The 23703-nt window shown below is 39.6% G+C and overlaps 2 protein-coding genes and 1 long non-coding RNA gene across 11 annotated transcripts in view; all 3 read left to right on the top strand.

The window, feature by feature from the left end:
* Nucleotides 1-23703, top strand: part of LOC129348842 (uncharacterized) — a 109831-nt gene that overhangs the window by 43293 nt on the left and 42835 nt on the right. The window lies entirely within an intron of this gene.
* LOC111575505 (G-protein coupled receptor 61-like) lies at nt 7952-13111 on the top strand. Of its 2 annotated transcripts, none has more exons than XM_023280683.3 (2): nt 7952-8128; nt 9649-13111. In XM_023280683.3, the coding sequence occupies exon 2, from the start codon at nt 9832-9834 to the stop codon at nt 11233-11235; it is 1404 nt and encodes a 467-aa protein (XP_023136451.2). In that variant the 5' UTR covers nt 7952-8128; nt 9649-9831; the 3' UTR covers nt 11236-13111. The 2 variants fall into 2 exon arrangements, with proteins under 2 accessions (XP_023136451.2, XP_035808882.2); XM_035952989.2 differs by having other exon boundaries at nt 7952-8237.
* LOC111575502 (AMP deaminase 2-like) overlaps nt 15360-23703 on the top strand; it is a 32473-nt gene continuing 24129 nt past the window's right edge. For 2 of the 8 annotated variants that reach the window (XM_035952998.2, XM_023280677.3), the window contains exon 1: nt 17852-18517. In XM_035952998.2, the coding sequence (XP_035808891.2) occupies nt 18061-18517 (457 nt within the window). In that variant the 5' untranslated portion in view covers nt 17852-18060. Of the gene's footprint in view, nt 15483-16004; nt 16108-17851; nt 18518-19204; nt 19363-23703 lie in introns of those variants that run through there. The other 6 variants (XM_023280674.3, XM_035952999.2, XM_035953001.2 and 3 more) reach the window with 6 other exon arrangements.

Genomic DNA, 23703 nt, shown 5'->3' with positions numbered 1-23703 from the left:
TACTTACATTAATGCAGATTTTAAATTACAATATTTATTATAATTTAAAAAAAATAAATAAAATGTCTTCGGTGTAAATGAACTTTAACCTTGTCCGAGTCAGAGTTCACTGCGCATGTCAAACCACCACGTCATTCTGCTGAAGCGTCCGGGTGCAGACAGTTTGGGAAGCTAGATGTGGTTTTTACCCCAAAACATGACGGAGAAGTGAAAGAGAAAACACTATTTTCACGATGACTGGGAGGAAGAGTTAAATGAAGAGATAAATGTATGTGTCCTATTTGCGGGGCGACTATTGCGTCGGCAAAGCGGCACAATGTGGAGAGACGCTACTTTAGCTGCTACAAAGCTTCCATGCTAACTAGCCACCTGGTAGCACATAGACTGGATGCGCACTACGGACAGAAAAACCCGGAACTTTAAGGCAGCTTTGGCATCAACTACACGGCGAAAAGCTTCTTCGTAGAGAAAATTGTACCATTAGAAAAGCTTGTTTTAGTGACGACAGATGGGGCTCCTCCATGACGGGGCGGCATGCAGGCTTCATTGTATGATGCAGAGGTGATCCAGACTTCCCAACATTCCTACATTACCACTGCAGCATTCACCAGCAGGACATATGTATGTACAAAAATGACTGGATCTGATCATGTGATGACTCCTGTCGTGAAGATCATAAATGGCTCCAAAGCCAAACAACCAGGACATTGAAGGTGCTGCTGGAGGAGCTGTCAGCTGAACATGGTGACCTGTTACTACACACAGAAACCCCATGGATCAGCAGGGGACCAGTTTTGCAGCGTTTTTTGTCACTGTTGGCTGAAATCAAAGAGTTGATGCAATCCAAAGGGGAAGACACCTCGCTGCTTGAGGACACTGAGTGGATTCTTGCCCTTGCATTTTTAACGGACATCACTGGGAAACTGAACCATCTGAACTGTGAGCTGCAAGGTAAAGGTAAGACATGATAAGCTCTGCAATGCCAGGCTTCCCACTAACACACATTTACAGACAAAGAAAGAGGTAACATATGTTGTCATTCAAAACACTGTACCATTACATAAAAATGTGAAAAATAATTAGTTGAAAACATGTAATGATTAGTTGTTATGATCTGTTAAAAATGCTGCAATGCTGGTGAAAAATGCTGGTGATTAGTACTAATGTGATAGGATTCATTTCAAAATGTGAAAGAGTTGATTTTTTTTTCTTACATAACTTATAATTTGTACAAACATGGGACAGAGTTCATGAATTATTCAAAAATGTTACAAAGGTAGGGGCTTGCACAAATGAAGCATGATTTGATGACAGTTCATGGTTTCCTAAAAATGTTAGAAGTGATAATTTGCACAGAAATGTAACTGGTGTGATTTTGAACAAAATGCTGCAAATATGCTGATTCATATAAAACTGCCAAGAAAGAAATTTACAAAAGTTTCAGAGGTGGAATACCTCTGACTTTTAAATTTTGGAACAGATTTCCATATATATATGTGTGTGTTTCCTACCATCATTGTTGTGGAAATCATTGTTAATAATTATTGTAAGGAATAATTAACATAAATGTGATCAGACAGTCTTTTTACATATTATTTTTGTTATTATTATTATTGTTTAAAGATGATGCCGCAAGTTTGCTATTGAAAAAGTTTGTATCAAACAAGGTGCCCTTCGTACTATTCAGTACCCTTGAAGTTGCTCTCAGGTTCAAAAAGGTTGGTGAGCCCTGCTGTAGACCCTGTTATACTGACTGAAGCAGGCAGCTACTTTGGCACAATGTACAATACAGTGGACACACTGCCACCATCTGGTATAAGCAGTATGTTCAGGGTCCTGCTCCATGAAGCAGGTTTGCTGAGTTATTTTGGACAACCTTTCAGTGTAAAACTCAGAATCAGGTTGCTTCTTGCAACAGGCTTCAACCTGACTGACAAAGATTTTATGAAACAAAGATATGTGCTTTCAACTGACATTAATTTCTAACAGTACACCGATCTCTCTGTAATACAAAAGTCCCTTCAGTGCATTATAGAAAAACTGCTTCAACCTTTGTTTTTGCACCTTATATAATTACTTGAACCAGCAATGGATGAAGTCTTTAGATGTCTTAAATGTGACAATGAAAAAATATCCTGTGTTCAAAATCTTACAAACGTTTATCATCATCAAAATATCACAAAAGTATCAAAGTAAAAGTGCCAGTTATTCAAACCAAGGTCAATGTGAGTGTGGTTAATAAATCATACTTACTGCTGTAGCTGATGTAGGTTAGAGCTACTTTAAGTACTAACTGTGCTGTTTATGTAAATGTCCAGTACACGTGCTTACATTTTTAAAACTATGTTAATAAATTAGCTAAATCAAATAATCCACTGGTTTAGTCAGAGGTTACAGCACAGTGTGGGGCAGCATGATGACTTCACCACTCAACCGAATGAAGTGATCACACCTAAATACCACTACACACCACTCCGGTGCAATTCCAGGTCTCATCACAAACCACCTGGCTACAATTGTGCCTGCTGGCTGCTGCCGAGATGCCGTGAAGGAAGACAGAAGCTTCGGTGTCAAAATCACTTGCACAATATCCAAAAAAATAATCACAAGGAAGAAAACAAATGCTACAAATATTACAAGTTTAAAGCACCGGTGGACAATAATCAGCACTTGACATAACTGAATTGTACACAACTTGGGTAGAAGCAGGTTTTAGTGTGTCCTGGGGGAAAAGGTCCAAGTTCAGTCTCTCAGAAGAAAACGCAGAGCCTCAGCTATTCAGTTAAGTAACTCATTTAGCTAATTAGTTTACTGTGCATGTTTGCCTGGGAGGCTGTGTGGAATCAGGCTTCAGAATTCAGCATCTGATGCATGCACCAAAGCACTACCCACTGCACCTTCTTCACCTGTTTCCTTGTACTGCTGGGTGTCCTGCACTCTACACTACACAGAAATAAATGTAGGCACATAAACATAACACAGTAATTCTACCTGTAGCTGCTGATGCAAAACGTTACAAATACTAACACCTCTTCCAAATTAACATAATTGGGTAGTTACAGCAGAAACCATATGATCATCATCATACCAAAAACATGCACTGCTGAATTTGACAAGCCGTGTGTCCTTGTATAAAGCAGCTGCCTGCCTGAAAGTAATTCAGATTTACTAATTCCTGTGGAAACTTTTACTCTTTTTCTCTGTCTGTTTCCAGGGGTACAGCGATTCAATGAAAACTGCATCCTAATATGTCTGACTGTCTGCAGTAATATCAACCTACCTCCCCAAGTCTCCAAGGCAGCATTCACCAGTTTAGCCTTTATCTCCAGTAACATCACTCCAACACTTTTTTACATTTACAAGCTGTCTGAAAATGTGACATAACAGTTGTTTGTTAGACATTTGTATAGCATTTCTCCTTCAGGCGTGTCAGGTGTTGTGCAACTCCACTGAACAATCTGTTTGTGCTTTTTGCTTTAATGTTATTAAACACAAAGCTGGTTAGCGTTTGCCCATGCTCCTGTACACCCAATACTAAAAGTGCATTTGTATTTGAGTCAACTATTTGTGTAGGCTGCAGTAATTATGTTCTGATAAATGTAATGGCATGATTTGATTTCTGAGTGCTGCTGTTATTTGCGCGACCATATCTATGGGTAGTTATTATTGGCAGCAGGGGCTCTCTGGGGTTATTGCAGTGTCCTTTGCTATTTCTGAGTGCGAATGTAGAGTCTATTTTCAAGGTTGCCATGGAAACCATTGTATTTGTGGTGGCAGTGATTGGTGCTGCCGGCCGAGCAAGACTCTGCTATTTTTGTCATGAGTCAACACCTGACTCGCGCACTCTCTCGCATGCATGCGCGCACACACACACACACACACACACACACACACGTACATGTCTGAATACAGATATAGTTACACTCGCACATTGCATAAAACTACAACACATACCTGCAATGTTGTTTCACTCATACGTGGTGTTTGAGAAGCATTATGCGGTACACAAGCATGCGTATGTTTCCCATCTTTCCTTTGTGTTACCAGACATCTTGATACATCTTCACCATGACAACAGTAGTAAGCACTGTCTATTAAATCTCTCCACCCAACTGCATCATGTTTTCTTACATTCTTCTATGCAGTTTCATATCTGAAGTATTGGCAGCAAGAAGCAGGTGATGTTAGCTTGTGTATTTGCCATATATTCCCTTTCTACTACTGTGGTGTATGATATTTGAAAGTAAATTGCATTTCAAATGTGAGACTGAACAAAACTTCTCTTTTACATATCCTGAAATATTCAATTGGATAGTGAAGGAAGGCACGGTGACAAGTAGTAGGACTGCAACTCTTGTCTCTGTTTTTTGGCATTTTTGCTAGAAAAATGACTCACAATTTAATTATTTTCAATGGATTGATCAAATTATTTCAGCTATAGTTTTTGATATGCATAAAGTGCTATTGTAACCTGCCAAATAAAAGTTAAAAACAGTATTTTTTTAGCTGCTGACAACGCTTGTCCTGTAACTGGCATTATGAACGTGTGACAATCATATTCATTGTAACTGCATGTTCTGTTCCTGGTGCACTAAGTGCACTGATATGTGGGATGAGAGCAACCAACTGTATAATATTTCAACCAGAAGACCTCAATTCTCACAGTGACTTAACCAGTGGCATTATCATAATAAGCCTATTAGTGAACTACATTAATCAATCAATGCATGAGAGGTGCTGCAAATTAAAACATGCATTTAAATGCTCAAAGAGGTGGAAAGTGTGATTTCCATGAAATGCAAATGTTATGTGTATTATCATGGGGAACCTTACAAATGCAAATGAAAACCGCCCAGAACTCAGTAGCTTCATGCCCACTCCTTCAGTAAAGTAGCCTTATCCATAATAGCCCAGATTTCATTGTCCTCTGCAGACAGAGCAATGAGATGGACTATATGTGGAAAGATCACCGTGGCAACAGGAGCCCCAGTTTGAGAAGCTTGGATGGTGGAGGCTGAGGCCTGGCCTAATCAATGCCTCACTGTCTCAGTAAATCTTGTACTGGAGGGCACTTTAATCCATGAAATTACTACCCAAATCATTACTAACCAACAAAAATAAATACACTGATGGAGGAGCAAGAAATAAGGGATTAGATGTGACAGAAAGGTACACATGATGTAGCCTATACATGTAGGCATTCATGAACACCAAGTCACTTGGACGTCATCTAGTGTCTAGTCAAACCATTGAAAGCAGCTCTACGAAGCTGCAATACTGACTACACAATAGAAAATATCTGTCTTTGGCTCGATGAAAAATAAGAGGCCAACCAATTATGGCTGGCATGAACACAGTTAACCAACCAATATATACAGTATGCTACCAACTACTAGATGGTACACTGTATGATGTTCAGTTACATTCAGGATGAAAAATGTACTGTTAGCATAGCAGCATCCTGACCACTGTTGTATGTTAATGCAAGAAGCCACACTAAGTATGTTATGATCTCTATTGTTATATGATTGTTTTATATTTAATAAATTTTATGTGTTTATTTGCATCTGTATTTTTAATTTTATTTATTGTCTCCTGTCACCTTATTATTGTTGCATTTTGCTATTCCTAATTTTTGACTTTTCCAGTCTCTCGTATTGGCATCAGCTCCTCAGTCTCTGTTTTCAATGAGTATCATTTACAAACTAATATTAATGTGGAGAAGTGATGGTGGGTGAGGTTGGGGGATTGTTTTTATGGCTTTTAAAAAATACTTTTGTAATGCACTTTGTTTTTCTCTCCATATGTAAGAAAACTTCTACACACATTAAGTCTGAGTGGTTGATTGCTTGATAAAATCTTAGTATTTACCTCTGACAGGAATTTGGTCTTTATTTTCAAAAATAGCCGGGCTAACTGCAGAGGTGGGGAAATTATTTTAATGTAGTTTCAGGGGATCATGAATACCTTTATCAACCTCCCAGAAACTCAATTGTTAAAATATGGGTAATTTCATCTCAGATTACCAAACGTTTCGAAACATTTTTTGCTCCATCATCTATGAATTGCCAGATTTTTTTTTGTTTTCATAAATATACCATTTTGGAACCAATTTGAAACTGTATTCTACTTAAATTAGGATATCTCGCAATACTTTTGTTTTGTGGTACAGATTGTCATACCTCCTCAATCAGCTATAAAATTGAACAAAAATAGTGTAGTTTTAGTTCTGTGACCAAATATTTAAAAAAGTAGTCTATATGTATATTTTTTATTTATTTTTATTATGCCATGCAGCTACACTCGTGGACAAAATTGTTGGTACCCCTCAGTTAATGAAAGAAAAACCCACAATGGTCACAGAAATATTTGAATCTGACAAAAGTAATAATAAATAAAAATTCTACGAAAATTAACCAGTGAAAATCAGACATTGCTTTTGAACCGTGGTTTAACAGAATTATTTAAAAAAATAATAAACTCATGCCTGGACAAAAATGATGGTACCCTTAACTTAACATTTTGTTGCACAACCTTTTTTGGCAATCACTGCAATCAAACAATTTCTGTACCTGTCAGTGAGACTTCTGCACCTCTCAGCAGGTATTCTGGTCCACTCCTAATGAGCAGACTGCTCCAGTTGTCTCAGGTTTGAAGGGTTCCTTCTCCAGACGGCATGTTTCAGCTCCTTCCACAGATGTTCAATAGGATTTAGATCAGGGCTCATAGAAGGCCACTTCAGAATAGTTCAGTGTTTTCCTCTTAGCCATTCTTGGCTGTTTTTAGCTGTGTGTTTTGGCTCATTATCCTGTTGCAAGACCCATGACCTGCGACTGAGACCAAGCTTTCTGACACTGGGCAGCACATTTTTCTCTAGAATACCTTGATAGTCATAAGATTTCATTGTACCCTGCACAGATTCAAGACACCCTGTGCCAGATGCAGCAAAGCAGCCCCAGAACATAACAGAACCTCCTCCATGTTTCACAGTAGGGACAGTGTTCTTTTCTTGATATGCTTCATTTTTGTGTCTGTGAACATAGAGCTGATGTGCCAAAAAGTTCCAGTTTTGTCTGGTCTGTCCATAGGACATTCTCCCAGAAGCTTTGTGGCTTGTCAACATACAGTTTGGCAAATTCCAGTCTGGCTTTTTTATGATTTGTTTTCAACAATGGTGTCCTCCTTGGTCGTCTCCCATGAAGTCCACTTTGGCTCAAACAACCACGGATGGTTCGATCTGACACTGATGTACCTTGACCTTGGAGTTCACCTTTAATGTCTTTAGAGGTTGTTCTGGGCTTTTTTGTTACCATTCATATTATCCGTCTCTTTGATTTGACATCAATTTTCCTCCTGTGTCCACGTCCAGGGAGGTTGGCTACAGTCCCATGGATCTTAAATTTGTGAATAATATGTGCAACTGTAGTCACAGGAACATCAAGCTGCTTGGAGATGGTCTTATAGCTTTTACCTTTAACATGCTTGTCTATAATTTTCTTTCTAATCTCCTGAGACAACTCTCTCCTTTGCTTCCTCTGGTCCATGTTTAATGTGGTACACACCATGTCAGCAAACAGCACAGTGACTACTTGTAACCCTATAAATAGGCCGACTGACTGATTCCAAGTTTGTAGACACCTGTGATGCTAATTAGAGGACACACCTTGATTGAACATGAACATGTAATAAACTTTCAGGCAAATCAGAGATGGTTGAGCAAAAGGCCCCTGATGGTTTGAAATGAAATAACCCATACACTGAAATACCCTGCCAGCATTGCTATAATAATGCAGCTACATACATTCCCTCCATGTCTTCATCACATCCAGTTCCTATTTTCTGGTAAAATTAGACAGAACAATGCGGACACTAGGACCCCGTGGAGACGGCGGCTCTGGTCCTGTTTCTCTCTGCCTCCTGCTCCTTCTCTGCGGTCACTGTGTGTGAGTGGAGGGGGAAAGCAGAGAGTGAGCTGGTGTCTTTGCAAGCATTTACATCAGCATCGTTACAGCAAAACCTCTGCTGCCACAGCTGTAGTCATCCAGGGAGAAAGATGCACAAGGCAGATCAAGGGATGGGAAAAGAATGAGGCTCTTACAGTTGGAAGTACCTCAACAGCATTTACAAGGTACAGTGATTGATTTCCACTGTGTACCTCAGCAGTGGGAGCTTAACCAGGTTTTCATCCTCAGAGACCAAAGCAGCAGACAGCTGCATCAGGAAATACTCTGATTCAGGTACATAATGCTCTCTGCCTTGTTCTGTTTCTTCCCATCACATTTCCTGATCCTCTCCACATTTTCTCGCTTGTTCTCTCCCTCTTCCTCTAATCTGCTGATTATATACTGCTGAGTGCAACAAATACATCATACAATTTAACTGTATTCCGATATATAGAATGTGGGCCTTGCTTTATGCAATGGGTGTAATGCATTAAGGATTAATATATAAATGAGTAGGTGGTAAGATATGAGCAAATCGGGCAGCAGGATGAAACTGAATTGGGAGTACCCCTGTGTGTGATATACAGACGGTGCTCAGTGAGGGCAATCATTCATAGGTGATGACAGAGGTTAGAGCTCAATTTTTTACCCGGGTTTGTATCACTGCCACTGTAGACAGGAGACAGAACATCTTGGGCTTTTGTTACATCTGTGGCAGACAGCATTCAAAGCAGAAGGTAACTGGATTTTCTTGATCTGAGCGTTCACACAGCAGCAGCCAACCATGTCTGTTTGTTGTCTGTAATAGCTATGCACAGTTAATATATAGACTGCCACTGCAACCTACTGAAAGACTAAATTCATTCATACTAAGGATCAGAGATTCCTTAGTGGTAGACATCATATTCTGGTGCATGTGCACAAGCAAAAATCTCTCAGTACACTGAATCTCAGACCCACACATGGGGGCACAGTTTGGCGAGGCCTTGCAGGATCTGTGATTGTATTGCTGTCAAAAAAAAGGTGTCCATACACATTCAGTTTAAATCATGGGCATGCATATTCAATAAGAGCTCTTACAGCAGGTGTGGATGTGATGTAAAGCTGCTATTACCTATCCGATGATAGGATTGGTTTTGGTGAATTAGCCTGCATTCATGTAATGACAGGATGTGTGCTTGAAAAGTACTTATCACCTGCTGCTGCAAGGGAAGGACCAGTCACAAATCATCTCTTACTGTAATATTATTTAAAAAATGCTAAAAATGTTCTCTAAAATCCCTTAGTTGCATTTTTTTTTCCAGTGGATCAATGTGATATTATGGTTTGGTTTTAGAGCTATGAACTATGATCTGTTCATGTGGATCAATTTTGTTGCATGCTATTTAGTTCATTTCATTTTACTCACTTAGTTTCTGCAGTATGTCGCTTCAAAAGGCGCTAAATGTCCATGCCTTGAATAATGCATACTTAATTGAGTGAACTGGTTCGATTGCTGACTTTGGATTATGAATAAGATTGTCTCAGCTGAGATATGAGAAACTAAGAAGGATTTTCTAAACTTAATTCAAATGAATTTAACCGTAATAGTAGCTGGGGCAAAAACAAAACTCAGCATGAGCTAATGATTGGAAGGATTAGTTAATTTAACAGGTACAAATACACTCACAATTTAATGTCCCCTGTTCTTCCATCTTTATTTTAGGGTGGGTTGTGACTGATGGCATAAAGTCTGAACCTCCTGACGATCGCAGTATCATCTTCTGGACTTCAAAGCAGCTTTTGACCTCATTTTCAAGCCACTGTTTTCTGGCCGCACTTCCTGGCTTTGAAGAATGGGTGATGGGCCTGTGACTGATCTTGCCTGCCTGCCTCGTCCTGCCCTTCAATGGAGCCGACGTGGAACTCCTCCCACACACCTCCACAGCCCATATCCAACATGTCTGCCTCCTCTCTGCCCGAGGGCTGGGCTCTGTCCCAGTCGCTAGCCCTGCTGGCGATGCTGCTCATGGATCTGCTGGCTGTGGTGGGTAACGTGGCTGTCATGGCGGTCATTGCAAAGGCCCCACAGCTCCACAAGTTTGCCTTCGTTTTCCACCTGTGCGTGGTGGACCTGCTGGCAGCCCTGGTGCTGATGCCCCTTGGCATGCTCTCAAGCCGAGCTTTCTTCGGAGAGGCCCTGTGCCGGAGCTACCTCTTTCTCAGCGTGTGCCTCGTCAGTGCTGCCATCCTCTCTATCTCTGTCATAAACGTGGAGCGTTATTACTACATCATACACCCCATGCGCTACGAAGTAAAGATGACTGTCGGCCTGGTAGCTTCAGTGCTAGTGGGGATATGGGTCAAAGCTCTGGCCATGTCTGCTCTGCCACTGCTCGCTTGGTTCCTGCAAGGTGGAAGAACTCCTCTTCTGGAGAGTAGTGGGGTCGGGGGAGGAGGTGACGGGGCCGTCCCATCTCCCCCAGCTCAGGGTCACAGGCGCTGCTCACTGCACTGGACAGGGGGAGGGTCGAACCGCTTGGCCTTCATGGTCCTCTTCACGCTGGTGTATTTCCTGTGTCCACTACTGGTCATTCTGGTTGTGTATTGCAACATGTTCAAGGTGGCTCGTGTCGCCGCCATGCACCACGGCCCCCTGCCCACCTGGATGGACACACCGCGGCGCCAACGGTCAGAGTCGCTCAGCAGCCGTTCCACGATGGTTACCAGCTCTGGGACGGGGACTGGGACCGGCAGAGTGACTCCACATCGGCCCTTTGGGGGAGGAAAGGCTGCAGCAGTGTTAGCGGCAGTGGGTGGGCAATTCCTTTGTTGCTGGCTGCCCTACTTTACTTTCCACCTGTATTCAGCACTGGCTGCCAGCCCTCCAGCCACACTGGCCTCTCTGGAGGAGGTGGTCACCTGGATTGGCTACTTCTGCTTCACCTCCAATCCCTTTTTCTATGGCTGTCTCAACAGACAGATCCGGGAGGAGCTGGGCAAGCACTTGCCTTGTTTGTTTCGTCGGGCAGGGGTTGAGATGGAGGACAGACTGCCCAGCCGAGAAGGATCCATAGAGGAGAACTTCCTTCAGTTTCTTCAGGGCACTGGCTGCAACTTGGATCCTCAAAACTCTCACAGCACTTCTAGTCCGAAGGGGGAGGCCTGCTGCCCCGTGTCTCAGCCCCAGCCACCAGAGCCAGCGCAGCCCATTCCCATTGATTTCCGTATCCCTGGACAAATCGCAGAGGAGACTTCAGAGTTCATTGAGATTGAACAGGCGAAAAACAACCATATATATACAGACAATTAAGCTTTTCATTTCTTTATATTCTGAAAATATGTTTGAAGTGTTTCAGGAAAACATGTTTCTCTATTTCTGTTGAAAGCTGTCCAGCAGATAGCTCAGTTGATTTACATGACTTTAAATTGTATCTATGAATCATTGCACTTTGCCTCATCCGTTATCATCCTAGTCTTTGAAAACAGTCAAGGTAAAACAGTTAAATGCAGTTGTCTGGGATGCATTTCAAACTTTTGCTTGTGAACAGGGAAATTAATGCTAGATTTAGAAAAAACAAAAAAAAAAACGGCTGTATTTTGGCCTGCCACACAACCACCCAGCTATGTACAGTAAATGACTCGGTGAATTAATGTTGATGTAACTTGTTAAGGCTTTTTTAAAGATTAAAAAAAATAACATTAATTAGGTGCTGGGTTGTAGGAAGGAACTCAACAATTTAAACACACTGGAGTCCTCTCAAGTAATTACTTTGCCATTGTGCAGTTATGTTCTGCCATTGGATAAATTGAATTTAGTAATTCAAAAATTAGGATGAAATTATTTCACAAATCAAGATTTTTTTAGCAAGTCATTTACTTAAAAAAAGAGTTATATAAATTACAACACAATAAATGAAAGAAGACAGCAATAAAATACAGAAATATTTTGGAAATCCACTGAGGAAAAAGTACTACTGTCACCTTTGATTGGTAGTTGGGCTTGAATCAGTGAAAATGCCAGCCTTAAGGCCTCAGTCAGCCTGATTTTTTTCAATTTGGACGTGTACATATTGTGGCTTAGCCTCTCATGAAATTGCTAAGTTGTTTACAGATAAACTTTCTTTGGTGCTTGTCCAAACACATCCTTCTTTAATTTCCTATAAAGCAAGTCAGATCTAATGTGACTCAGTTTACGCTGTAGGTTGACTTTATAACTGATTTTTAGGGTCACCCAGCTTTCTGCCATGTGGTGTATTTATCAGTGTGTTTGGATATACATCTTAAAAATCAGTATTCTCTTGATGCATTGCATTACATTCACATATGATTCTATTTCTTACATTGTTTAATGTACTAAACTGTGTGGTATGTTTAGTAAAATTGTAAGCTTGGGTTGTGTATCCATTCAACACACTCATTTTTCTTTTTTTATTGGTAAGTATAAACATTTGTTATAAAGATCATGACAAAAAGGCCAATGTATTTTAACTTGTATGCAGTAACTGCCTTCTTATTATAATTGTTTTTCCAACAGCGGAGATTTTTATTCCAAAGGAGAATCCATGTAGATTTTTTGGACTATCCTGTTCATCAGGGTTTTAACAGTACCTCAGTGCAGGAAATATTAATGTTTTAGGGTCACGTGCAGTTCCATGTCAAGTATGATTCCTGCCCATAATCGTACTTGTATTTTAATGTTGTAAGGAGACTAAGACAGACAGAATTTGGTTGTTGAGGTTTTATTAGACACAATGGTGGATATTTTGTTAGGCTTTTCAGCTTGTTGATGAGATGAAACTGTATTTTATAGCAAGATCTTAGGGTGAAATGTGCTAATCTATCTGTGGAAATGCTTGACTGAAACAAGGGTCTTTCTTATGTATTGTGGAAACAGGGTTTTTAAGATACTTTTAAATGACAGCGCTAATCCACAATCAATAGCTTGCTGAGCTTGACACCTTCTTTTCATCACATCTAAATATCCCAAACTGTGAATGGTGTTGAACGTTTGTGTTAGGATTTTCACTTGTTCAGAGATTGTTTTTTTTTTAATGCTGTAATTAAAATAAAGAATGACTTCCACAGTACTGCAATGATATGAATGTGTTTAGGAAAAAAAACAAAACAAGGCTAAAACTTGAGCGAGAGATACTGTTGTAATAAAGAGTTTCTATGTTTGTAAAATATTTTGGATGCATTCTCGTAATTTTACACACAATCCAGGATTCCTGATGTTACTGTTTGCTTAATATTTACAATCTTCATAGCTTCTTTTATTTACATTCACATCTCACTGCTCTGTTACTGCATTTTTGTACTTGTTGATTCAGTGTATGTGCCTAATTTTCTATATATCACATTGTAAAGTGGGGAGGTGGGAAGATACAGTATAAATATGTCGACCTTAACTTAACATTTATACTTCAAAGGCCAGATAGATAGATAGATAGATAGATAGATAGATAGATAGATAGATAGATAGATAGATAGATAGATAGATAGATAGATAGATAGATAGATAAATAGATAAATAGATAAATAGATAAAAATATAAAGATGCCCAGTCTAAATAAATCCATGCTTTCACTGTTTCAGTTGGAAGATGCTGGTGTGCGACAGGCCTCACACCTCAGTGATGGACCTCAGTCAAACCGCCCCCAGCTTCAGCAGGCTCTGCCATCCCCATGGCAATTATTACCCAGTGACATTTCTCAGTGCTGTAGTGGGCGGGAGGAGGAGCTTGCTCTATTGGGAATCCAACAAGACACCCTTATCTGTGACTTCTTAAAATATATTCTCTACACTAAACCAGAACTGACATTTGCTTTTGTTATATTATCACAATCTTAGGAGTGAATATGTGACTATTTCATACTCTAAACTGAAATAACCTTATTTTGCTGTACACTTAAAATGACCTTTGAATTTTTAAATGTACCTTCATATGTTAAGCTTCTACAATAAAATACACATGTTATATTCTCATACCTTATAATCATCTCAATTAAAAATTAATTATTGTTTCATATCTCATGAAATGCTTTTCCACGCACATTTTGTTACTATAAATAATTATGTTAGCATTTACATTAAAACAAAGCCATTGCAAGTAATTATTCTAATAGTAATTGTTACTGGTCTTGTCTTTAAAGGGAAAAATGATCACAGAACAAACCCCAAAAAATTGACGGCAGATGTTTTCCTGCCACATTATCAAGATGAAGGTGAAGCAGATGAAAAAGAGTGTTGCGGCTACATTCTGTAACAGAAACAGACCCAGACAAGAACGAGAAAACACCAACATGTCTTAGAAAGTAAAAATACATTCCAGTTTACATGGATATCTTCAGGAAGAGTGTTTGCTCCTTCAAATATACGTGTCTGCTTGTATGAATACAAATGGAGGGGAAAAAAAACAAGTACTGCAGCACTTGTGAGAAAATTAATCATCATCCCAAAATAATCCACTGTGGGTGAGTTGATCAACTCACTAAAATAGAACCTTACACAAGATCAGTAAACATCCTTTGAAAATCATAATCCATCCGGATCAACTCGATTGCTGTAAACCCAATCGGTTGGTTTTAATGACGGCCAAAGGTTTGATTGAAACACTGTTAACGGAAATGTTGGACTTCAGCCTCAAAAGTGCTGAGTCAGCCACAACTGTGAGCCTGTGTTCCCCTTTTTTTTCTAGATACATCAGGCAGTCTTCCAGTTCACTTTTTACCCTGTTTGTCAGTTATTTAGCAACTGTTATATACATTTCAGTAAATAGTGCTTGGTAAACATTCGCATACAAGGCTGAGAACATTTTAAAGGACTAGTAACCTGTAGTATGTATGGCATGATACAACTAATTTACTTCTGAAACTTGGATGTGTATTGTGCTAAATTAACAAATAGGATCTACTTTAACACTACTCAAGTATTTCCATGTCCTTTCTACAAATATTTGACTACACTTGAGAGGGAAATGTTGTACTTTGTACTTAACTTCATTTATCAGACCCTACAGTTGTCACAGGCTAAGATTTTGAAAGCTTAAATTAACCATACAAATATGATTAATCATTATGTCACAAAATAAATCTGCAAAAAGTATATAAGAAGCTAAAAACTAGCACCACCTTGATAGTAATGGTGCACTAACGTGAAAATATATTCTAACACCAGTGTTGACAGCTGGCTTTACTTGTGACAGTTTGAATGAGAATTGTGCATTTATACATTGTGGTACTGATGTTTTAATAAAAGATCTGCTAAAAAAAATAGAAAGACACTTCCTTAACCGCTGGATTTGGTGAGTGTAGTGAGGTTTTTAGCAAAAAAGAGGCAGAGCTGTATTCTTAGAAATGTGCTATCTCTTTCTGTGCATGCAACAGGAGATAAAACCTCATCAAATCTTATCTTACCACCTTTTTCTCCCTGTGTGAACTTTGAACCGATACACAGAGCGGCTCCTTTAAAAGGAAAACTTCGTCTTTCTTTGGAGGAAACTGAATTTGCCTCAAAACAAAAACCCACTTGTCCGAGCAAAGGTGAAAGTTAGCTCCGGTAAGTGTTTACTTGCCAACTTATTAAATTATTGATTTGATTTGATTGATTGTTGGTATTCATGGAGACTGAAAACTTGTACTGTTGATGGCTTACATGTCACAGCTTAAGACTGTTTTTGCTTTAACAGGATAACTGTAGACATCTTTAAGCCTCCTTTACTTTTGAAAACTGTTGGGTTCTATGCTCAATAGGAAATATCCTTAAGTGGAAAAGTTTGAGTTGAGTTTTTGAAAATCATCCTGGTGATTTCTCGAAACAATTCTAATAAGAAGAAAATGTCATGGCAGTGTTTTATAAAATGCTAAAAATAATACTGGGTTAGCTTTTGCAATGTGGATATAATTAAACTAGAACTCTTATGCTTTGTCTAGAGAGGTTTTACATTTCACATTACTTATGAAGGGGCTATTTGTGGAAAGAGAGCACACAGAGTTTTTCTTTTTTTTGCTGTATGGCCTTTGCAAACAAAATGCTGAATTACATGAGCTTTGCTCAGAAGGAGTGAAAAAAACCCTAAGCAGCCAGTGATATGCACAGTGGTCTCATTTTTAGCAAGAGGGTGTGCAGACAGAAAGCTTGAGCAAGCAACGGAGGCAAAAGGAAACCAAAAAAGAGCCATCAGGTAATGTAACTGCCTTCTGGTTCCTTGTAAGACCATAAGAATGTGAGTAATTTGGTTTGTAGCAAAATGTGTGACATATTGCTGGGGGTAGTGAGGTTTTTTTCTTTCAGACAAATGTAGGCCTCTGTTTTTTAGGCTTTGCTGCTGCACCAGATGGTGAGCGTTCACTCTCAGAAACTAGGTCAGATTTCAGGAAAAGCTAGACACCCTCATTTTAATTTTTTTTTTATTTAAACTTGGAAACTGTCCATGATCACTTCTCCAAATTTGGCAGTATCTCAGTGAATGTGTCTTTCAATCGTTTTGTTGTGAAGCTCATGCAATAGAAAGGCTGAAACTTAGTTGTTTGGTTGTCAGATGGTTTAAGCACACTTGTATTATTGAATAACTGATCTGTTATTTCATCTGTACTGCAACTCCAAAATTTGCTGACTGAAAGTTTTAGCCTGATCCTGTAGTTGCATTGTCAGATTAGTGGTAGTTTGAAGTTTGATGAAAACACTGTAGAGTTGAAACATTTGTCTTTGCACAGTAAAAGGCTGTGAATTAAGCAGTGTGCTGTAGCTGCCTTTTTGTACTGTAGAAATGCACTGTCCTCGAGCTGAGAAGCACCTTTCTTAATTGTACTTTGCTGGAAGATACACTGAGAACCCTGTTTCTACTAGCATTTGAATTGGTAGAATATCAGGATGAAAACAGAGAAAATGAATGCATGTGAGCAATTTAGTCATGAGAAAGTGGCACAGAGTAGCTATATAGCGTTTATACTAAGTGTCATTCTTGTTAACCTTGTTCTCTTGAACTGTATACACCTGACAGTATTCATAACCATCAATGAAATTATTAAATTCAGATTTAATTCATGGTTAAAGCCCCGTCAGGTGGTGTTTTTGCTATTGTATGAGTAAAAACTTGTCTGCACAACTGTACGCAGTAGACTGAATCTGCCGGAGCAGCAATAATGTGCTCTGAAAGGACAAGCACTTTTGTGTAACTGTATAAAATTTTTATACCACTAGATGGGGCTCTTTACTTTTTTTTTTGGTCTGTCCTGGTGTGAATGCTCCAGTAAATTATATGATGAAAAATGTTCAAAATACTCTGTAAGGCTATTTAATGTTATTTGTTAATAGATAGTTTCTTCTGGCTTTAGTAAAGTATCGCATGTAGATATGTGACATGAAAAGTCATTAATAAGAAAAAATTCTGGGTCATTTTGGTCGTTTTCAAGATCATGCCAAGTAAAGTGAATCAGTTTGAAAAGGCAAATTATAGTTAACATAATAACAGGCAGTAAAATATGTTTTGCATTCACTATGATATGCACTGTGTGATGAACATGAACACTGTAATTTATAAGGTTTATTTTGCCTATAACATGGAGTACCATGAAAGAATAATTCTAAATAATTAAAGTGTCAATAGAGAAAAAATACGCTAGTATTATTTGTTTAGCTTGACTTTTAGGAGCTTGTGTGGTTATTACTGTTGTGTTGCTAGACTACAACAACCGTGAATGCTATGTACACACTGTACTTGTCATAGGTTGTATTACTGGCACTTGCTGGCTATTGGTTGCCACTATTTATAATACTTTATGTCAGGTGGGCTTGTGCTGCTTGCGTTTAGGCTGCTGTTCACCCCTCAGAATTTCCCAGCAAAGAAGATTGGGAGTTAACTAGTCAGCTTACTCACTAAGCTGGTTCCTGTGCTTATCCACCCTGTCCATTCTTTTCCCTTTAACTTTTTAGTCACTTGCCATCCATCTGGATCACTTGTCTATTTTTCTCTTGGCTGAATGGACACGTTCTCTTGATATCCTGTGTTTCTAGCTGCTATTTTTAGACAAGTGGAAAAACTTTTGTCCTTCGCTAACCTTGGCTCTCAGCTGACGGAGTGCAGTCGGCGGACAGGCTTGCTGGCTGTCATGCTAGCTACACACTTTGATTTGCGATGGCCTCCTCTGTGGCTGTTTTTCACCGCATTAGCTACAGGAAGCTCGTTTCCTGGTTGCTAGGGCAACCGAGGAGGATGGCCCCCAGCAGGAGTCGGGGAAGCCTTGGGCTGCCTTTGTGCTCGCCGCTGTGCAGCATGCCTGCTGACCTGCTGCTGCTGCTGCCTGGGAGGAGGAGCCAACTTTGCAGAGGAGCTTCTCCCGGCCCAGTATGGGTCCTGCCGCCCCATTGCCCCACTATGAGAAGGAGCTCCAGCAGCAGAGCTAACACTCCTCTCTCCCTCTGCTGGCCACTGCGCAGCTCTGACTCGCTTTGCTCCAGTAGTATCAGGAGCACAGGCGACAAGATGTCATCCACTTCCTCCAGCTCTTCGTCCAGCAGCGATGGACAAGGGAAGCCTAAACCTAAATCCCCATTTCACAAGAGAGGGAGCCTGCAGAGTACCACCAGCCCTGGTGAGTGTGCATGTAAGTGGGGTCCCATAGAAAAAGTGAACTCTGCTGCTACATGGATGCGCAGAAAATTGCCCAGATGCTTGTGCATTGGAATTTAAGAATTCATGCTGCTCCCCAGTAGCAATAGAAGGTTAGTTTACAGTGATGGAGATCACTGCAACTCTAGTTAGTTGCTCAGTTTTATTTCTATCCATTGTTGATGCATTGGTTAAATTAGTTTGAAGGCTTGACTGATGCTGGATATTTAGCATTCAGCATGCATGCTTCTCTGTTTGTAATATCCTTAAGTGATCCACATAACTTCAATCTTCTCAAAGAATTTTTTTTTAACAAAACTAAAAATGACAATCTTTTGATAACTGCTTGTTTCTTTTTCCTCTTTTTTTAAATTAATGATTTAAAGGCCCCCTCTAATGAAAATGTATTTTTTCACCTTGTTACCATGCCTATACGGTGTTTTTTTTGTGCTGGAATACACATCATGAGTGACACAAACAGTCAACAGCATATCTGAGCAGTTCCACCTTGAAACTGGAACGCACCAATCACAGTCTGAGAAACACAAGTTCAGACTTCCCAGGTTTCATACGTAACAAACTTTAGTAACCAATGCTGTCAGTTTGCAGGAAGGAGCTTTCTGTAGCATCATTCATCTTCAGAATCGATATGTGTCTTCAAAGTGTGTGGCTGGATTTCTCAAATATTACAACTTGCCATTGAATCGTGAAGGTCATATAGTTGAAATTAAACGCTTGCAGATTTAATTACTTACAATGATCAGTCAGTTTCAGGAATACCTGCTGATTACATTTACCAATCGGCTCAGCAGCTTATTAGCCAAACTGGTAAGCTACTACTCACTACATGTCACTTTAAGAACTTTGTTATTTATTAATACGTTAATTAATGGTTTAAAACAAATTATAAATGTAGTATAGTCCAGCTAAAGCCTTAGAATCTACGTCTAACCCTGTTTTTACTGATTACTGCTGTTAATAAAGAAACAGCACCCTGGTGTGTTTCTCATAGGAATTATTATTGCTCTTTCAGATAGATACTACACCCATTTTTCTGTTTATTATTGGGGTTGTCACAATGATGAAATTTCAGGTGATGATACATTGTCATACATAAAATTGTTATTGATGGTTTAATTGTGTTTTTTCTGTTAATTTTATACCTCTATCAGTTTTAGAGTCATACTCCAGGTCTGACAAATGCCTGTGCTATTATTGGGCCATCGCTTTTCATTCAGCTTAAAAGTAAAATGTGCTTCCAGTGAAGCTGTGGTGTTTAACTTTACAACTAGATGCTCAGTGATATGTAGTCGGTCGAATATTAGAAGTTCAGCGCTGTTGTATTAAACTGTTACACAAGATGGAGGTGCAAACAGAAGAAAATGATGCAGAAATAGTGATTGAAACTTGTGATTGTGTGTAAATTCTAGATTTATTGTAACATTTGTCCAAATCATGCACTGATGTACAACCTTTAGTTAACCTGTGGATATAATCCTGTTTTATAGTCAAGTCTGATGGAAACTCTTTAACATAGAAGTAATTTTAAACCTTTCTTTTCCTTGTTTACTCCGTGAATATTTGAAATGTAGTTATATGTTTATAAAAGTTACTAGGCTGAAGACATTTGAAGTGTTTCATTGAAAAATGGCTCAGAGCTCTTTCTGACCTCGTGACTTTTTCTTCTACCGTTGGATACACAATTTATCAGAGCTCTACAGATGATTTCCTCATCTTATCTTGTCAGCCAGAGTTAGGCAGAGCAGTGGGAGCAGTTTTTTTCTTGCAAATTCACCCATCTTGTCATGATGCTTGTTACTTTAGCTAATAATTACTTCATTTCATCCTTTTTTAAGTTTCAGACAGACTGTTCTAACAGCGCCTGAAATACAGAAACTGCAATGACGTTTGATTGAGCCTTTGACTGTATTTTAAATTTTAAATACATATCTCTGATATCTTCTCTGACATGTCTGCCCACCCTGGACCTGTTTCTGCTTCTGTTTTTCACTATAGCATTGGAAGATCTTACTATGTAAAGTGTCCTGAGATTACTTAATATAGTGCTATATGAATACAATTGAGTTGGATTGAATTGAAGAGTGATATGGACCTTGGAACATTAGAATTGAAATTGCGTGTATTGAAACAACATTTATAAAATTCATTTTCCAAAAGCTGTTTTAATTTCCTGAATTAAGCTGCTTGTTTATAACAGTTTAATGATTTTTATGAAAACTCAATCTCAAGATTCAATCTCTAAAAAAATCCACATTAAGGATATTTGTTATTGACTTTTGCTGACTGATTTATTTGATTAATAAGCACACATGGCCTACATGGCTTACTAGCATGTGGTGTATTAATTTTGTTACAGTGTCATTTTGCAGGGTGTGCGTAGGGGTTTGATTAACATTTTCGTGCGATGAGATGCTCGCCAAATAATTGTACTTCTATGATTATCTTTGAAGATGATGCTAACTAGTCTCGGTGGAGAGAAACTAGAAAGTTAGGCCAATAATTTGTCTGGGAAATCAATTAAATGTTAATAATGATTTCGTTTGAAGCTATGTCCTCAGTGTGCAGCACAAAAGTTGAGCGATTGGAGGGATGCAGCAGCAGATCTCAAGCAGTAACTCACGCTGACACACACTATACAGTATTTGCTGAGGAAGCCTGTATTTGCTGCAGTAATAAATAACTTAGAGGTCTCTCCATCCATGCAGTCATTTAAGTCCTCTCAATTAGCCGCTTGGCTGAGCCCTCTGCACTCCAAGTCTGTCAAAAGCGCCACATGTAGCCTACCCATTATGATGCTTCCATCTGACCACACCAGCCTGTTAGTATTTTTGGCTCCAAAGTGCTGTTGTTAAAAAAATCCACTGTAGCTGTAGCTTGAGTAGTTGGAGTTTTAATTACGTCATGAGCTGCCGTCAGTATTTTTCCTTTGTTGCTTCCTGTAAGCTCTGCAGAAATAGCTCTGTTCTATTTCATCCCTCCTGTCAAGATTCGTTCAAGTTTACTTTTTTTCTTTTTCAAATATACCTCTCCAGCACCCTGCACAGTTCTCTTACGTAATGTTTGGGGTTGATTTGCTGGTGGACACATTGATTACTCAGGCAGCTCTCTCATCTGCAGGAATCCGTCTCTGCCTGTAGGCTGCTCTCTCCCACTGGACCTTCACTGCCTCACATAAAGCAGAATATGTAATGTGTTCAGCCGCCTAAGTTATATGACGTGATATATAGAGGTTATTAAAGCATCTCCCAGAGAGGTGGAGGGAATTCCTCTCTCCTGCTTGAATTACTGCTTTGCTTTCTGTTGCGCCCTGATATGAAGGCTCCTATCTTGATCTTCCCTAAAATGCTGGGCTGTAACTTGATGCACCCTTGTGTGCATTTTATCTGTAAGCTGTTTGACTTGTCGCTTGACTGTTTTGGTAACAGATTTTCATTTTTTAGGAAGGGTTGTCAGGTCAGTAACATTTGCAAGGTACAGTGATCCCTGCTGTGTTCACACTCAATTCATGCGATCCAAATAGCACTGGATAGGAGTTCCCTGGATTTTGCATTTGGATGCAATTTGCGAAGTGGAACCTAAACTTCATTGAGAGACGAAGCACTGTTTATGTATGTAATTTATATATTCATTCATTTATTCTAAATCTATAATTCTATTTGTGCTGTAAGCTTTAACCCACTGAGCTGAACAAAAACTGTATTAATTATCATTACACTGCCAGCCCATTTAAACTGTCAGCTCCACATTAATCTGTATGCTTTTTACTCTCTATACATCCTGCTGCATGCTGCGATTGAGTAGTTACTGTACTCCCTGCGCCGCTCCAGCAGCCCCCGTTCTGTTTCATTATTAATCAGATATACTGTTCCTGTCATGGCATGCCTCTGTGGGTCTATCACGAATTTATGTGTATTCTGTCTCTCCTGACTTGACGAGTCATATGAGCTCTCTTCTGGCACCCCTGAGGAGCTTTGTTACACTCCTTCCTTAATCATTAGCACATCTACACATTGTTGCCCTGTGTGTACCGCCCAACCAGTAACCCCTGTGCCTGCCCACATCATTCCACTCCCACCTGCTAGCCCTGCATTACAGTGAAACATGTGACAAGCAAAAACTGGGACTTCCTCCCCCTGGGCCCCATAACCTCACAGTTGTAGTTGTTACAGTGTATAGTGGGTGTTTTCCTCTCCTGCTGAAAAAGTGCCGCAGTCAGATTGTTTGCTCTCAGCCGAGAGACAAAGAAGACCCTCACTGTCACTGCTCAACTGAGTATATTATTTATATAGTTAAATTGTAAAATTTAGATAATTATGGGAGTCAGTGAAGATACATTTGGAACTGAGTGCAGCTAAGAAGGTATAGTAAACAGTTCAGTTTGAACATCTACATCTGGGTGAAATGTGTAAAAAACTTTATCATTAACTGCTTTTTCTCTTGTACATTTTAATGTCGCATCTATTAAGTACATATCTGCATTTTTCCATCTCACCACTAGAGGGAGACTGGACTCTGGTATAAAAATGTTTTGTAAACACAGCCCATCAGTTTGAAACAAGTGGCTGGTTGTCAGTGTCTCTAGTCTGCAGTCAGACATGACGGAGGACCAATTTGCTCTGTGTTTGGGTGGAAAATTCCAGGGCTTTCTTCTGCTATGAATAGCTTGATAGCCTCCCATGTAACAGAGGGAGTATTTCAGTTCTGGAAAAAGGGATTTTGGAGAGCTGGGAACCTAGACCTTGACAAGTCTCACACTAACAAGTGGACCTGTTGTTGCTGAAGGCAAACAGATAGGCAGCACCACCACAATATCTGTCCAAACAAACCACACTCACACAAACAGCAGCTAGACTCAACATCATATGTGTCCACCGTATCGCAGTGGTGTGATTTGCAGGCTGGCTGAACAGTGCTTATACACATGGTCACGATGGGTTGTATTTCATTGCTGAGGTACAGTTAAGCACTCTGCTTTGGTCTGTCTCCTTTCATGGCTCCTAATGAAGATCCACTTTCATTTAAGCCACCTCATTTGATCGCAGATGAACCAGTGTCAGCTGATGTTTGGTCCCTGACTAGCTTTTTATTGTCTTGTGACCTCAGTGAGTCATTGAACCATTTGCCCCCCTGTCCAGTTAATGACCTCCC

The sequence above is a fragment of the Amphiprion ocellaris genome, chromosome 5 (assembly GCF_022539595.1).
Source record: "Amphiprion ocellaris isolate individual 3 ecotype Okinawa chromosome 5, ASM2253959v1, whole genome shotgun sequence".
Taxonomy (NCBI): domain Eukaryota; kingdom Metazoa; phylum Chordata; class Actinopteri; family Pomacentridae; genus Amphiprion; species Amphiprion ocellaris.
The sequence above is the reverse complement of the archived record's forward strand: the minus strand, read 5'-3'. Positions and strand labels throughout refer to the sequence as shown.